A 15,028-nucleotide genomic window follows, 5' to 3' on the forward strand; every position below is an offset into this window, starting at 1 on the left:
GGTGGCAGCGACAGCTTTGGGTGTCTCACATCACTCCCACCCATCATCCAACCCCCACACCTCCACCTTCAGGGACTGCAAATAGACAGTGTGGATGTGGGACAAACAGCACTGCTGCAGAGCAGAAAGCACAGTGAAAAGCACAGCATCCACAAGCTGCTACAGCAGCTTACAGGTCAGGGGGGTTGGCTTCAGTGACAACAGAGCACAGCAGTGTCACCACAGCCTTCCCTGAAATCCTCTGCCTTCATTAGCACCCTCGTCCTCCTCTGCATAAACCCTCAGGCTCTCAGCCTGGCCAGTCTGGCAATGAGCAAACGTCTAGACCCAAATCACCAGTTAATTGCTTTTTCAATGCTTATTTTCCTTCCCTGAAGAAGAAATGGGTTCTGTGCACTTTGCTGAAATAGCTACCCAGGACACATCTTTTGGGGGCATGAGCAGGGCCACAGTCACACTCCTGGACATCACAACTGCCTGAGAGCAGCTGGTTTTACAGGTGTGGTTATTGTGGGGAAGGGGAAGATTGGCAGGGGAAAGGACAGGGTTTTTGGGAGTGGGGCAAAGGCTACCTTAGGAATCTCTTCCTCAAGTGATCCCAAGTTTTCATTACACTGACCAAAATCTGTTAGAAACTCCCTTTTCCTAGACAGGGGATCCAGTCACAGCGAGACACATACCACAAAAAATATTCATCACCTTTTATTGATTAGGTTCTCACTACTAAGCACAGCTGATTTCTGCCTCTCTGATCACCTGTCACAGGTGATCTAGACTTGAAAGCATGGATGCCTATAAAGTCCTGAGCTGAAAGGGATCCACAAGGATCATTGTGTCCAACCCCTGGCACCACACGGATTGTTGCACCATGGGGTTTATAATTTCTATTCTCACTGTATTTTGAGCTCCCGTCTTCACTCCCAACCACCACTCTCCTGGAGCAGCCAAGTGATGTGGCTTTTTTAGTCCCTGAGTTGTTTTATTTCTGTTCAAGAGGGAGGATGCTGTGCCCTGAGGGTACTTGTGCATTTAACCTGACAGAAATGGCTTTTTGCGTTAAATGGGGCAGTCAGAGGTTTCACCCCAGGGTCTGTGATGAGTTTAAGGTTTTGCGAGGGTTGGAGAGGACACGAGGGGGTTGGACAGGCAGTGCTGGACAGCTCAGGAATGAGCTGCATGGTGTGAATTAACAAATCCCTACAGCAGCTGATGAGGAGAGGCTGAGGGAGCTGGAAAGGAGCTCAGCCTGGGGAAAAGGAGGCTCAGGGGGAACCTAGCTCTGCACAACTCCTGACAGGAGGGACAGCCGGGTCATCAGGCTGTGCTCCAGGGAACAGGGACAGGAGGAGACGAAAGGGACTCAAGCTGTCCTATAAGCAGTTTAGGTTGAATATTGGGAAAAAATTCTTCACAGAAAGAGCTGTCAAACACTGGCACAGGCTGCCCAGGGAACTGGTGGAGTCGCCATCCCTGGATGGATTTAAAAGCCGTGTGGATGTGGCACTTGTGGACATAGTTTAGTGGTGCAATGGTTGGACTCGCTGCTCCCGACACGCTTTCCCACCCTAAAGGATTCCGCAGTATTTACGATTCCACTCCAGAGAAAGCATTCCCAGTGCCCTCCCACCCTCACACGCCCTGCCCACACGCCATGCCCGCCCCTCAGGCCCTCCATGGCCCCGCCGCCCGTCTCCCCGCGGCTGCCCTGCCCGCCGCCGGAGCGCAGCTGAGGGGAATCCGCTCCGCACCGCGCCCGCCGCCGGCACCGCGGTATCTCCGGCAGCCCCGGAGCTCTGCGGGACGGGGCGGGAGCGGCGGCGCGGGCCCGAGGGAGGCGGCAGGGCGGCGGCGAGGCGGACAGGCGCTGCGGGCAGCTCGGCGCGCCGGGGAGCGGGAAGGCCCCGTGTAGTGGCGGCTGAGGGAGGTGGAACGGAACGGAACGGAAGGGAAGGGAAGAGAAGGGAAGGGAAAGGGAAGAGAAGGGAAGGAAGGGAGGCAGGCCGGGCCGCGATGCCGCTGTACGAGGGGCTCGGCAGCGGCGGCGAGAAAACCGCCGTGGTGATCGACCTGGGACAAGCCTTCACCAAGTGAGTGCTCCGCTCTGCGGTCCGGGTTTGGGGTATCCTGTCTGGGGAAGGGAACGGTGCGGGGAGACGTTTGAGCTCCTGCCAGTGCCTAAAGAGCTCCAGAGAGCTGGAGAGGGACTGGGGACAAGGGATGGAGGGACAGGACAAGGGGGAATGGCTTCACACTGACAGACAGCAGGGAGAGATGGGATATTGGGAAGGAATTCTCTGTGAAAATGGTCAGGCCCTGGCACAGATAGCCCACAGAAGCTGTGGCTGCCTCATCTCTGGCAGAAGTCCAGGCCAGGTTGGACAGGGCTTGGAGCAACCTGGGGCAGTGGGAGGTGTTCCTGCCCAGGGCAGAGGTGATCTTTAAGATCCCTTCCAACCCAAACTATTCTGTGATTCCAAGAATAGTTACGTGGGATTTTCTCCCTTACCCCCTTTCTGTGCTGATCTCTGTGGTGCAGAGCTGTTAATAAACAGCCTTGGTTCTTAGTCTTGTGTTTGAGATTAAAACAAGGTGTAGGCCGACTGCTGAAGCAGGAATGCTGATTATTTATTTAGTATTTCATCTCAGGGCCAAAGTCTTCATTTCCTAGCAATTGGAGGATTTAACAGAGCCTTTGTGGATGGGGAGAAGTGATTCCACGAGTGGCTTTTTGTGGATTACGTCGTGTGGCAAATTGGTAGCTTTTCCCAAATTTGGGATGCTTGTGAGCTTTTATTCCCTGGGTGTTATTGCTGTTATTTTTATCCTTTCCTTGAAGGAGTCAGTAAAAAAAAGTTACAAAATCTTAATCTTTTAAATTTTAAATTTAATTTAATTTAAAATTTAAATTTAATCTCCAAGTGACTGGATAGAAAAGCAGTGTGCAAAACTCTCTGCAATCACAGAACATCCCTAATTCATTATTCTATGATGGTTCCTAGGCCCAGGGTGTCAAACAGTGCCTTAAAATAATCAGGTTTTCAACATCTTCTTTTAGGTGTGGGTTTGCAGGAGAAACAGGACCAAGATGCATCATCCCCAGTGAAATCAAGAAACCTGATGTCTCAAAGGTGAATTGTTTTACCTTTGTGGTGTTTGGTGTGTTTTGGCATAGAAAGAATATGCAGATGCTTTTTCTGACCATCATAAGTAATTTTTCATTGTCTGAAAAAAATACTCTGAAATATTGTTGTATTTTTCATTATTTTAACTGCTGCTAGTAAAATATTGTGACTAGATACAGATAAGTATGATAACAGCATTGGTATTAATTGCTGCTCATCCCCCATGAGAATTGTGTTTTGGGGCATTTATTGAGAAACTGCTTTGCCTAGCTATGCTTCTTTTCCTTTCTTTTAGCAGAGGGTGGCAGCTTTGGAACACTAATGCTGAGATCAGTTGCCTGTGTGAAAAATTAGCATTAATTAACTCTGGAGTTTAGTTATAGGGTGAGTTTATGAGATGCTTTCTGAAGGACAAAGAGCAACTCAGGCAAGAGTGAGGGTTTATATAGTGTCAGGTTCAGATATATATTCTATATATGTGAAATATATTTCTTTATATATCATGTGGGTACATATATATATATATTTATATAAAAACACTGCCCAGCATTTGAGCTGACTCTGGATATTTTCCCTTCCCAGCCTGTCAAGGTGGTGCAGTACAACATCAACACAGAGGAGCTGTATTCCTACCTGAAGGAATTTATCCACATGCTGTATTTCAGGTAAGAGACACCTGTCAGTTTTCCAGGCCTTCTGTACCTAACTGTCTAGTTAGATAAGAAAACAGAGATAAGACTTTGCAAGGCTGTGTTGGTGCAGGAGAAGTTCAGTGGTGCTGGGATCCAGGTTATCTCATAAAGAGCTCATGTCCTGCAGTATCAGTTGCTCTGTGGAAGTAGAAAGTGTTTGATAAATTACCTTTCAGCTGTGGCATTTGTAAAGGGCCTGTAAGAGGAAGGCATTACTTAAGGAGTTGCATTGATTTTGGTAGGGCTGAAGCTCATATCAGTGCAGAACTCTCTCCACAGTGGTTTGGAAGGAGGAACCTTAACCTGTGGAATATTTTTTACCTCAGCAATATATCTTTACTGTGTTTTTAGTACCCTTAATGAATAATGAAATTGTACTTAGTCTTTTCTCTTTGCTTCCAATCCATATTTTTGCACAGTAAGAACTGTCACAGGGGAACCAGTGTTTAATTTCTGTGCCTCAGATCTGCTGTGGTTTGGGTTGTTTTCTCCTGTCCTTAACCATTTCTTTGTAATTGAAGTCAGGACAATTCCATTCTCTTCCACTGAAATCAGAGTATCTGTGTCACCCATCTTTATCTTTTGTGACACTGTGTGATACTGGACAAGCCATTGATGACTTACTTTTCTATTACTTCAAAGCCATTGATGACTTACTTTTGTGTTACTTCATGTTGATTTAGAAATGTCTAATGGATATGCAGAACTACAGGCTCTGCCTGAAAACTCTATAACTCGTTTTCCCTGCCCCAGTTTCCTGACTTTCTTTTAGGAAAGCACTGGGGTTTTGAGATTTGTGAAACAGACTTTGGGATCTGCTGTAGCAAATGCTATCTAAATGCAAATTTTTAGGATTTTTGAGGAAAATGGAATATGACTATAGGATAGATCTCATAATATGTGCTTAAACTTCCCAGTTTTGTTTTCCACATCTTGCCTTTTTTAGGCATCTGCTGGTGAATCCCAGGGACCGTCGTGTTGTGATCATAGAGTCAGTCCTGTGCCCTTCACACTTCAGGGACACACTCACCAGGGTCCTTTTCAAGCATTTTGAGGTATGTGTTTGACAGAAATGTATACATTTGTTCTATATGCTCAGCACAGCACTTGCCAGTAGAAATTTTACTTAAAATTTGTACCAGATATAGAAAAAAAAAAGAAGCAATGTCAAAATAGTGAGAGAAGCATAAAGAAGACAAATCTGATGATGGTGTGAGGAAGCAGGGCTTGGAAATTGGATTAAAGGCCATTTTTGTTCCATTCTGACTCACGAGGCCCCAAAGCAGCAGCAATTAACACGACTCTGCAAGGTTTCCTGGCTTGTAGGATAACACAGCTCACACTGCACTGTCCCAGACAGATCCAATAATCCCCATTGAGCACTGCCTGGAGCCAGGAGTTATATTTAAACACTTGTTAGTGCTCTGTCAGCAAGTCTCATGATTTCTGCCGCAGTCAATATCTCTGCCTAGCACTTGTCTGCTCATTTAGGGAAGAACTTACCTGAAATGAAGCATCTTCTTTGCTTAATCAGTCTTTTTGAAGAAACGTTGTGGGGGAAGAAAAAACCCCAAACCTGTGGCTGCCCATGGATCCCTGGCAGTGTTCCAGGCCAGGCTGGATGGGGTTTGGAGCAACCTGGGATAGTGGTGTCCCTGCCCATGGCAGGGGGTTGGAATAGGATGAGCTTTAAGGTTCCATCCAACCCAACCAGTCTAGGATTCTGTGAAAAGCCTGAACCTAATTCCTTCTTAGTTGTAAGAGAAAATGTTTTGGAAGGTGACTCCAGGCTTCTTCAATTCAGACAGAACAAAGGTTAAAGTTTTTCTGTAACAAATAGTGAAACCAGTTTGTCTGCAATTGTTCTTTGCTGTCCTTCCATGACAGAGTTTACCAACTACTCTCAAACATCTGCATAATTCTTTCTTACTATTGGTAAAATTTTTTGATTATTTGAAATTGCAGAAATATTTGAGTGGTTGGTTTGAAGGGTTTTTTCCCTTATCCCCTTACAGCAGCAAAATGTTTCAGCTAAAGCAAAATGGTTTGTCAGAAATGGCTCATGAGTTCAGAGTCAGATTTTGAGGGACAGACTTTGTATCTTGTTAAGAAGCCAGTTAATATTGGTGGAAGGTCAATTCTCTCTGGTTTCTATTTCTATTTGGTGCAAAGAGTGGTCTGTTAATACAGGGTCAATATTTTACCTTGTGTCTCTGGGCTAAGAGTCAGTAATGTTCCTTGTTAATGCAGGTTTTATTGAAATTTCCCATTTAATTCACCCTTCAAGGTATGCTGTTAAAGGAACTACTTCTTTCTAGAAATCTTAATTTATGGAAGTCAGGGAGAAGGAAGTAATTCTCGTAATTTTAACTTGAGTTTCCACATTGTGTTGGTGAGAGTGTTTCAACATCCTCTTCTGTGAGTTTGTGTGCAGCAGCGTTTGTCATAAAGCACACTTTTATGGATTTTATGGCACTTCACATCTTCAAGCTTTTACAACTTTTCATGTAGCTGTATTTCAACTTCTTTCATTTCTTTTCAATCACAATAAGAAACCTGATCTATGACTTGACCTGAGTTTTATAGCCTACACTTGCTTTTCTTGCAAGCCCAGTCCAACATCCATCATTACAGAAGTAACTGGTGTGCACTACAAAGAAGGGGAACACAGAATTTGGAATCCTGTTGTCTTTCATTCATTACTACACTACCTCAAAAATTAAATTAGTACTGGAGTAATTCAAGATACTCTTGTTTGGGTTTTGCTTTCAAAATGCCATTCAGAAAGGCATCAGTGCTTTGGGTGGTTTGTTTCTTTTTTCCCCTTTCTGTCAACTTTCCTTTTGGTTTCCCCACAGGTACCTTCTGTGTTGTTTGCTCCAAGCCACCTGATGTCTCTCCTGACACTGGGGATCAACTCTGCCATGGTGCTGGATTGTGGATATGCAGAGAGCTTGGTGCTGCCTGTATCCTTTCATTTTCAGCAGTGAGGGTGTTGTGGGATGAGATTTTTACTGCCTTCAGGTGTGCTCAGAAGGAATAGGGGCAGCTCAGCCAGTCTGGCTTCTGAATACAAGATGTGCTGGCTTGGGGAATCCCTTCACAGCTGAGGTGGTGAATCTGTGCTCCCTCAAAGCTTGGGAAGGAGGTTTATTCCTTCAGCCTTTATTTATTAGCAATTAGCCTTGGAGAAAAGTAATTAAAAAGTGTTTCCAATGGCTGATGCAAGGGATTGTGGAAGGGAAATGGCATTTAGTTCCAGCAGAATGAAAACTCAGAATAAAAAAAGAGGAGAATTTCCTGAACTTCTTGTAGATCTATGAGGGAATTCCAATCCTGAGCTGCTGGGGTTCTCTTCCCCTGGGAGGAAAGGCCATCCACAAGTAAGTTCTTAGTTATCCATTCCAGGTTACAAATGATTTATTTGTGAAAGTTCCTCTTTGATCATGAGTAAATTCCCTGGTTTAAGTCCTAACATGCTGTAACATCATCCCATTTTTAAAGTTACCACTGTTTGCCTGTTGTTGATGTGGTAAAAACTATGGAAATCAAATCTTCTTAAGTTTATATTTAGAAGTATGTAACTGAGAGGAATAAATCCTGTCTCTGGAGTGTACTACAGAGACCAGGCTGAGGTCATGGCTGTCTTTAAGCACCCTCCTGTGTTTCAGGGAGCTGGAGCTTCAGCTGTTGGAGCAGTGCACAGTGGATACAGGGCTGGCCAAAGGACAGAGCCTTCCCTCCGTGATGGGTAAGGTCTGTGGGATGGGCAGCTGTGCTGGGAGCTCCCAGTGGTGAAAGGGTTTTAATGCTAACAGTGGATAAAATGGGTTAAATTAAATTAAATGGGTTTAGGATTCACTACATCTCATGTGGCCTGCTTGCATGAATTCTTTCTTAGTATTTAACAAGTATATTATTTTTATGATAAACCCCTTTCTACAGCAGTTTTGAATAAAGGCTGAGATAAAAGGTCTGTAGTGATTTTTCAATCTGTTTTGAGCAAAGACAAATTTTTATTTCTGTTCTTAATATCTTTTCTTTGGAAATTTTTAAAAGCTGCTGTCAAAGTGAAAGTTTAATATATCAAATGTAATTCAAACTTAGTTTCATTCTTAAAATTCTGTTTCTACTTAAAAAAAAACTTTTGTTCTAAATTATTTTTTTATTTCAGGCTCAGTCCCCGAAGACATAGTAGAGGATATAAAAGGTAAATTTGTTTGCTTTGTGAGACTCTAGTGTTTGAAAGTGTTTAGTAGAGTATGATAATGACAAGCATGCAATATTTCACATTTAGAAATTTATTTCTCTCCTCTTTTTGCCATATTTGGACAAACTTGTGCTGTTCTTCCTCTTTGAAAGCAAAACCAAAACCAGGTTTTGATTTCCTCTTTCAGTTTAACCTCTGTGTTGATTTCCTCTTTCAGTTTAACCTCTGTGTTGTTGAGCAGTAACTTGTGGATATATTTGGTAGGTGGGCACAGAAAAGATTGCTCTGTTGTGTGGCTTTCTTTCTAGATTAACTAGAAAGGCTCGGCTTGCTTTAAAGTCAATTTTTCCAAAAAATGAAGTATGTATAAAGGACATTTTGGTGTGTTAATCAGACAGGCAAGAGGAGACAAGAACTGCATTTACACCAGAAAAAGTAGTCTTTCTTTGAGCAGGACTTGGATGAATTCCTGTGTAATTTTTTCATGTGCAACAGGTAGAAAAATGTGCTTTCCTAGAAAACAGTAACTAATATATATCCCTTGGGTCATATTAGGAAGAAATCAATCAGTCATATGCAAAGTAAATGCAGCTGGTGCTTTGTCAAGTGCTGCTTTTCTAATTCCTGGACTTGCACACATTTTCTGACTAGTTGTGTTTTTTGTTCAGTCTTTGGAACCAGATACAACACAATGAAATTATTGTTCTCTAGGTGTTGAAGTGTTTCTTTGTGACAGCAGTTTGTGAGGAAGATGCTCACCTGTGCCAAATACAAATAAATAAGTGTATAATAACAGTAGCAGCTGGGATACAAATGAGATTGTGCTCTGTCAGCATTGTCTGGAAGCAGAAAAACCCTCTGGAGTTCTTAGGGTGTTGAAAAGTTGCACTGAGCAAAATACTGCATGGTTGCAGCTCGTTCAGCAAATCAGCAATGCCTTGTTTGAAGCTGTGGTGCAAAGCCTGCAGTGAAGGCAGGAATCACCCCCTGGCACCTTGAGGCACCATTAGGAACATCCCTCAGGCTTTAAATCTTGTGTGGTTTGTCTGAGAAAGGACAAGCAGGATTTCCAACATAGCTTTAGTGTCAGCTTCATTTAACTCATGGTCTAGACAGCACCTGAACCCTGCTGCACTATAGAGACTGCTTCTCTTTGCATGTATTTGATAATGTCTTGGACCAGTAAAGTCCTGAAGTGTGTGTTCTTCTCTAAATTAAGAAAAATTACAGTCTTTACTGGTGATAAAAGGATGCAGCAAAGCCTCACTTGTGCTCCTCTCTCTCCCTCTGCACAGTCCGCACTTGCTTCGTCAGTGATCTCCAGCGGGGACTGAAAATCCAGGCAGCCAAGTTCAACATCGATGGCAGTGCTGAGGTGGGTGGATGGTGAAGCTCCTCCTGCTCTTTTGGAGTGGTTGCACCCTTTTTGGGCTCTAAAACAATAATGGAAGTCTGTTTTTATTTCCAGCGTCCCTCACCGCCCCCAGACGTGGACTATCCTTTGGATGGAGAAAAGATTCTCCATGTAGTTGGTCCCATCAGGTGAGAAAAGGCATGACAGAGTATTTATCATCACAAGGATGTATTTCAACTCTAAAAGCACATCAGTTTTCGTGAAACTGAATTTTAATTAAACACTTGCATATGCTTTTTTTGCCTCTTGAATGAAAGGTGTGTGCTGGGCATAGTGCAAGCCCATCATGAGAGGGGATGATTTCTCCAGAGCTCCAGGAAGGAGACGAGAGCAAAGATATGGGAGGGATGGGGGGAAGAGAAATGAGTGTCAATGCCTGATGATGGGACAGGTTTAGTGATGTGAACAGGGCATTTTAACCTGGAGAAAAGGAGGCTCAGGGGGACTTTCTTACTCTGCAACTTCCTGACAGGAGGATGCAGCCAGGTGGGGGTTGGGCTCTGCTCCCAGGGAGCAGGGACAGGGCAAGAGGAAATGGCCTCAAGTTGTACCTGGGGAGGTTTAGATTGGGTATTAGGGAAAATTTCTTCATGGAAAGGGTTGTAAAGCACTGGCCAGGGAAGTGGTGGAGTCACCATCCCTGGAAGTGCTCAAAACACGTGTGGATGTGGCACTTGGGGATGTGGTTTGGTGGTGCACAAGGTGGTGGTGCTGGGTTGAGGGTTGACTGTGATGATCTGAAAGGTCTTTTCCAAGGATTCCATGATTGTCCCCTCCCTGTTGGCACTGCTGGGTGCATGGGCTGTGTGACAGAAGTGACAAAGTGGTGTCAGTAGGAAGGCTGGAGTTACCTCCAGCTCTGCTGTGCTTGAGTTCAGCTCAGTGTGGTTTTGCTGCTCATTAACACTCATTTTCTGTCTGTTCCACAGAGACTCCGTGGTGGAAATCCTGTTTGAACAGGATAATGAAGAGACATCTGTTGCCACTTTGATCTTGGATTCACTGGTTCAGGTATTTTTATATTAGAAGCAGTTTAGGGGATGCCTCCAGCCTTAGAGAACCTGCAGTTGTAAATGTCTCAAGACTTTGAGTCCTCCAGGCTGCTGGTTTACCTGTGCTAGAATAAAATTAATTTGGACACATTTATTACAGGCAGTATATTAAATTTATTGCAGAATTTTTTCTTGGCATATACAAATGCTTCACTTCGTATTATATTTAGGAAAAAAAAATGCATTAGAAAACCACTATAAATGGAAATTTTCATTATGTGGTGCTGTATGTATGTTAATTAAAGTTGGCTCCCTGTAGTTATTGATGCCATTTAAGTAAGTTTGCTGAGATGCAATTTATTGGAGAGCCACGGGCTTGGCTGACATGACAAACATTCCAATTAGAATTCTTTATGAAAACAAATTGTTTAAGGTGTTCTGTGCCTGGAGCCTTCACCTCTGCACCTCCAGGCATTTCCCTCGCATTTCTCTGCTTTATGTTGGTTATGTTCCAGCTAAATAGGAGCAAACAGCCATTGGAGGGCATAGAAATGGAATGGATATCTAAGAGATCACTGAATGGCTTCAAGATTAGCTATCTTGACTCATTTGAGGTATTTTTTTTGTGTCCCTGTTTGCATTAGTGCCCAATAGACACCAGGAAGCAGCTGGCAGAGAACCTGGTGGTGATCGGGGGCACTGCAATGCTGCCGGGCTTCCTGCACAGGCTCATGGCTGAGATCAGACACCTGGTGGAGAAACCCAAATACAAGGAAGCACTTGCCACCAAAACCTTCAGGATTCACACTCCCCCTGCCAAACCCAACTGTGTGGCCTGGCTGGGAGGTAAGAATGGGAATATCTGGGAGGCAGAGGTGAAAAAAACCCTTCCAAGTGGGATTTGTAGTGAATAAAACCTTTTATTTTTAGGATTAGCAAACCAGAACAATTTCTGTGCACCAAATTCTATGATACTTTTCTTCCCTGGTCAGCTGCCATGGGCTGAATCTGCTCACAGCTGGTGTGAATTTGTGTGGCACCTTTTTTTGGGAAGAAATTGCCTCCAACACAAAGGGGTTTGGTGGAAGTGTTTAAAATAAAAACTTCTGGGAAACTTGGTTGTAAGAAGTGGGTCAACCAGGCCAGGTTTGCTGTCAGCAGAGAGCAAATGATTCCTTGTTTTCAGTTACTTTCCAGGGACTAAATGGAAGCAGTTTGGGAATAGCTGGGCTACTGAAAAGGAAAGAATCCATTCATCCCTTTAAATTTTGGGGCAGAGCTAAAAAATCCCAGTTGACATTCTTGATGGGAAGAAGGAGAAAGATAAATTCTCCATTAAATTAATGCAATTTTTTTTTTTTCCCTTGCCAATAATGTAGGAGCCATTTTTGGAGCACTCCAGGACATCCTCGGGAGCCGATCTGTGTCCAAGGAATATTACAGCCAGACAGGTCGCATTCCTGACTGGTGCTGCCTGAACAACCCTCCTCTGGAAATGATGTTTGATGTTGGCAAAGCACCCCCACCACTGATGAAAAGGGCTTTTTCTACAGAGAAATAAGCACCTGAATGACACAGAAGGATTCTGCTCCGTTTCAAATACATCCTTGTGCATCGGGGTTTGGTTTTTGTTCAGTAATTTGTGTGTAACACTATTAAATATGAACAGTGTGGGTGTTGTCAGGGTGTAGGCACTAACACTATTTAAAACCCTGTCCAGTTATAGTTTACAAACTTAACTCTGGCAGCTCCTCTGCTCTTTTGTCTTGTTTTGAAGAAGTTCTGTGTCCTCCTGAGCTGTTCCTTACGGAGTTGTTTATTTATCTGTATAGTACATTATCTGTATAGTAAATGACATTGCTGAGAGAGTTTGGTTGAAGATATTTTCATTTGAAACATGCTGAGAAGAATGAACAGGAGTCTACAGGGAAACATCTATGGGGAATTTTTTTGTGCCAGATTCTGTATTAAAATATTGCACCCTTGAAGCATGTGAGGAAATGGTTTGGGGCTGTTTAGCAAAGGTGGTGGAACATTATTTCCCCTGTTTTAAGCGTTTTAGCAGAGAACTCTTCTGCCTGTAATTCTCTGATAGTGCTGAGCTAACACCTCTCCTGATATGTCTCCTCCAAGAAAGATTTCAGCAGTATAAGAATATAAATTACTATAAATTAATTATAAATGACAGCGAGGTCAAGTTTGACTCAGTGGCTGTGTGGTGACTGCTGGTATTCTCTGCTTACTGAGGAGCAGTAATCCTACCCTGAGGAGCAATTTTTGTCTCAAATTCGGGAAGATAAATATAAATTTTTTTGGGGTGGTGAAGTCTTTTATTGGCACAAACATGCTTCTTGTGACAGATTTCCCCATGCTGCCTGCTGCCCACCTGCTGTGTGCCTGAAGCACGATTCTTCAAGTCAAACAGATATTTAAAGAAATCCTCTTGTGATAAACCTGAGCACAGGGAATGTGCTGCAGCACTTCAGTAACTCCTGCATGGTTTTGTCATTGTGTTTCCTCTGTGTTTTACCTTAACAGATGGTGTTACAGTCCTGGGATCAGGTTGGTGTTTCAGGGACCATCCCCTGGTGCTATTCCAGGCTGGAAAAATGGACACAGTCTCATTACCAGGTGCAGGGAGCCAGCCTTAGGTGTACAGAACACGCAGCCCAAGCTGTCCTGCTCATTTTCAGCCACAATTTGGGTAATTTGGGGTGCAGCTCTGTGAGCCAGGTTATGTTTTACCTCAGTAAGAACTGAGCCAGAGCAAGGTTTGTTCCTGAGAGAGGAATTTGTCATCAGCACAAGTCCTGTGGAGCTGGGAGGGATTGCTCTTGTCTGTGGGAAGGATGCAGGAGATGAAACTCCTACAGAGCCTGTGGTGGTGCAATGATGTCATTTTCCTGAACTGCAGCAGACTGCAGCTGAGGAAACTCAGGATATTCTTAGCCTTTCCCTTTTCAGGGGTATTTCTGTGCCGCTGTGCACACACCCTGGCACCTCTCCTGGCATGTTCTGCCATCTCATCTTCTTCCTGTGGGGTTTCTGCATCACTGAACAGCCTCAGCAGCTGCTGTTTCACAGGGCAGAAACAGAATTCCTAATTCCCATGTTACTGCTGGGTTGAAGTGCAGAGTCCTGGGATCTGTTAAGGCAGAAATAGGATTCTTATTTCATCCAAGGGGTGAGAGAGACTCTTAACGGCTTGCCCTGGAAAGCCCTCAGAGATCATAAATGTGTAATGGTGTAGAAAGAATTGGGTTTTCCAGCCTAGCTGTTGTAGTTCTTCCCTCCTTGGCACAGCAGGGATCTGTAGATCAGCAGACAAATTCACTTATCAGGAGGGACAGTGACAGACACAAACCCCTGCAGGAGCTGGAGGATTTTGCTCTGAAGTTCCTGATTCTGGACTGCATGCTGTTCCAGCAGGTTGGTACTGGCCAATTGCAAACACTCCAGAGGAGTCCTGCTGACTGGGGGAGGATTTTTGGAATATGCACAAGCCCATTGTGGTCTGCCTGTGCCTGTGCTGCTTCAGGAGGAGCTGTTCCCTGGGGGAAGGGGCTTTATCTCATTCCCTCATCTCCCTTTTCATGGAATCACAGATTGTCTCAAGTTGGAAGGAACCCCTAAGGATCGTGGAGTTCAACTCCCTGCTTCTTGCAGGACTACATCAGCTAAATCATGGCTGAGAGCATCATCCAGACACTGCTTGACCTCTGACAGGCTTTGGCACTTTCTGGAGAGCCTGTTCAGTGATGGACCAATGCAAACCACAGAGTCTCAGAATGGTTTGGGTTGAAAAGGACCTTAAAGCTCATCCAGTGCCACCCCCTGCCATGGGCAGGGACACCTTCCACTGTCCCAGGCTCCTCCAAGCCCTGTCCAACCTGGCCTTGGACACTGCCAGGGATGTGGCAGCCACAGCTTCTGAGGGCAGCATGGGCCAGGGCTTCACCAACCTCACAGGGAAGAATTTCTTCCTTGCTATAAATCCCCCTGATCCCTTCCTGTGGAGCTGCTCTGGCTGCTCTCCAGCCTCTCCTCCCATGGTTTGTGTGTTTAACTCGGGTCGCCCATCCCAGGTGGAGAATCCCACACTGCCTCTTGTTACATTTCCTATGGCAGGTACTTGCCCAGCTCTCCAGTTTATCGAGGTATCTCTGCAATCCCTTTCTACCCTCGAGGGAGCCCAGAGCTCCTACTCTATTGATGTCTGTTTCCTGCATCCAGATAATTTGTTAAAAAAATAATAATTTTGAGGTATCCAGCGTTTAATAGTCACCGCTCAGCTCCTTAGGGCTCCTACTGTATTATGCACGCATCATTCGAGCGTCCAGATCACTTATAAAAACTGAATTTCTCATTGATACAATGTTCAGAGATCGATTCCAAGGCTCAGCCCGGGGGATCTGCGCGGGGAGTTTTCCCTCAGGACTCAGCGTTTTCCCGCCGGGACCGTTCGAGAAGCTCAAAACTAATGCGCCCAACGTGGGGCTCGAACCCACGACCCTGGGATTAAGAGTCCCATGCTCTACCGACTGAGCTAGCCGGGCGCTGCGGTAGCGCGTTCCATTACACACAATTTAGCGTATGGC

General features: G+C 44.7%; 1 protein-coding gene and 1 non-coding gene across 2 annotated transcripts; one reads left to right on the plus strand and one right to left on the minus strand.

The window, feature by feature from the left end:
* Positions 1 to 1,873: 1,873 nt before the first annotated feature.
* ACTR10 (actin related protein 10) lies at positions 1,874 to 12,296 on the plus strand. The gene is made up of 13 exons (XM_085061047.1): positions 1,874 to 2,087; positions 3,056 to 3,128; positions 3,705 to 3,787; positions 4,761 to 4,869; positions 6,673 to 6,780; positions 7,130 to 7,197; positions 7,486 to 7,565; positions 7,989 to 8,024; positions 9,320 to 9,399; positions 9,493 to 9,566; positions 10,368 to 10,449; positions 11,075 to 11,276; positions 11,810 to 12,296. Exons 1-13 carry the CDS (start codon positions 2,011 to 2,013, stop codon positions 11,989 to 11,991), a joined length of 1,254 nt encoding a protein of 417 aa, XP_084917173.1. The 5' UTR covers positions 1,874 to 2,010; the 3' UTR covers positions 11,992 to 12,296.
* A 2,617-nt stretch (positions 12,297 to 14,913) lies between these two features.
* Positions 14,914 to 14,986, minus strand: TRNAK-CUU (transfer RNA lysine (anticodon CUU)). Its single transcript has one exon. It is a non-coding gene; the product is annotated as a tRNA-Lys (tRNA).
* Positions 14,987 to 15,028: the final 42 nt, after the last annotated feature.

This window comes from Lichenostomus cassidix, chromosome 5 (genome assembly GCF_008360975.1).
Source record: "Lichenostomus cassidix isolate B80296 chromosome 5, HeHo_3.0, whole genome shotgun sequence".
In the NCBI taxonomy this organism is placed as follows: Eukaryota; Metazoa; Chordata; class Aves; order Passeriformes; family Meliphagidae; genus Lichenostomus; species Lichenostomus cassidix.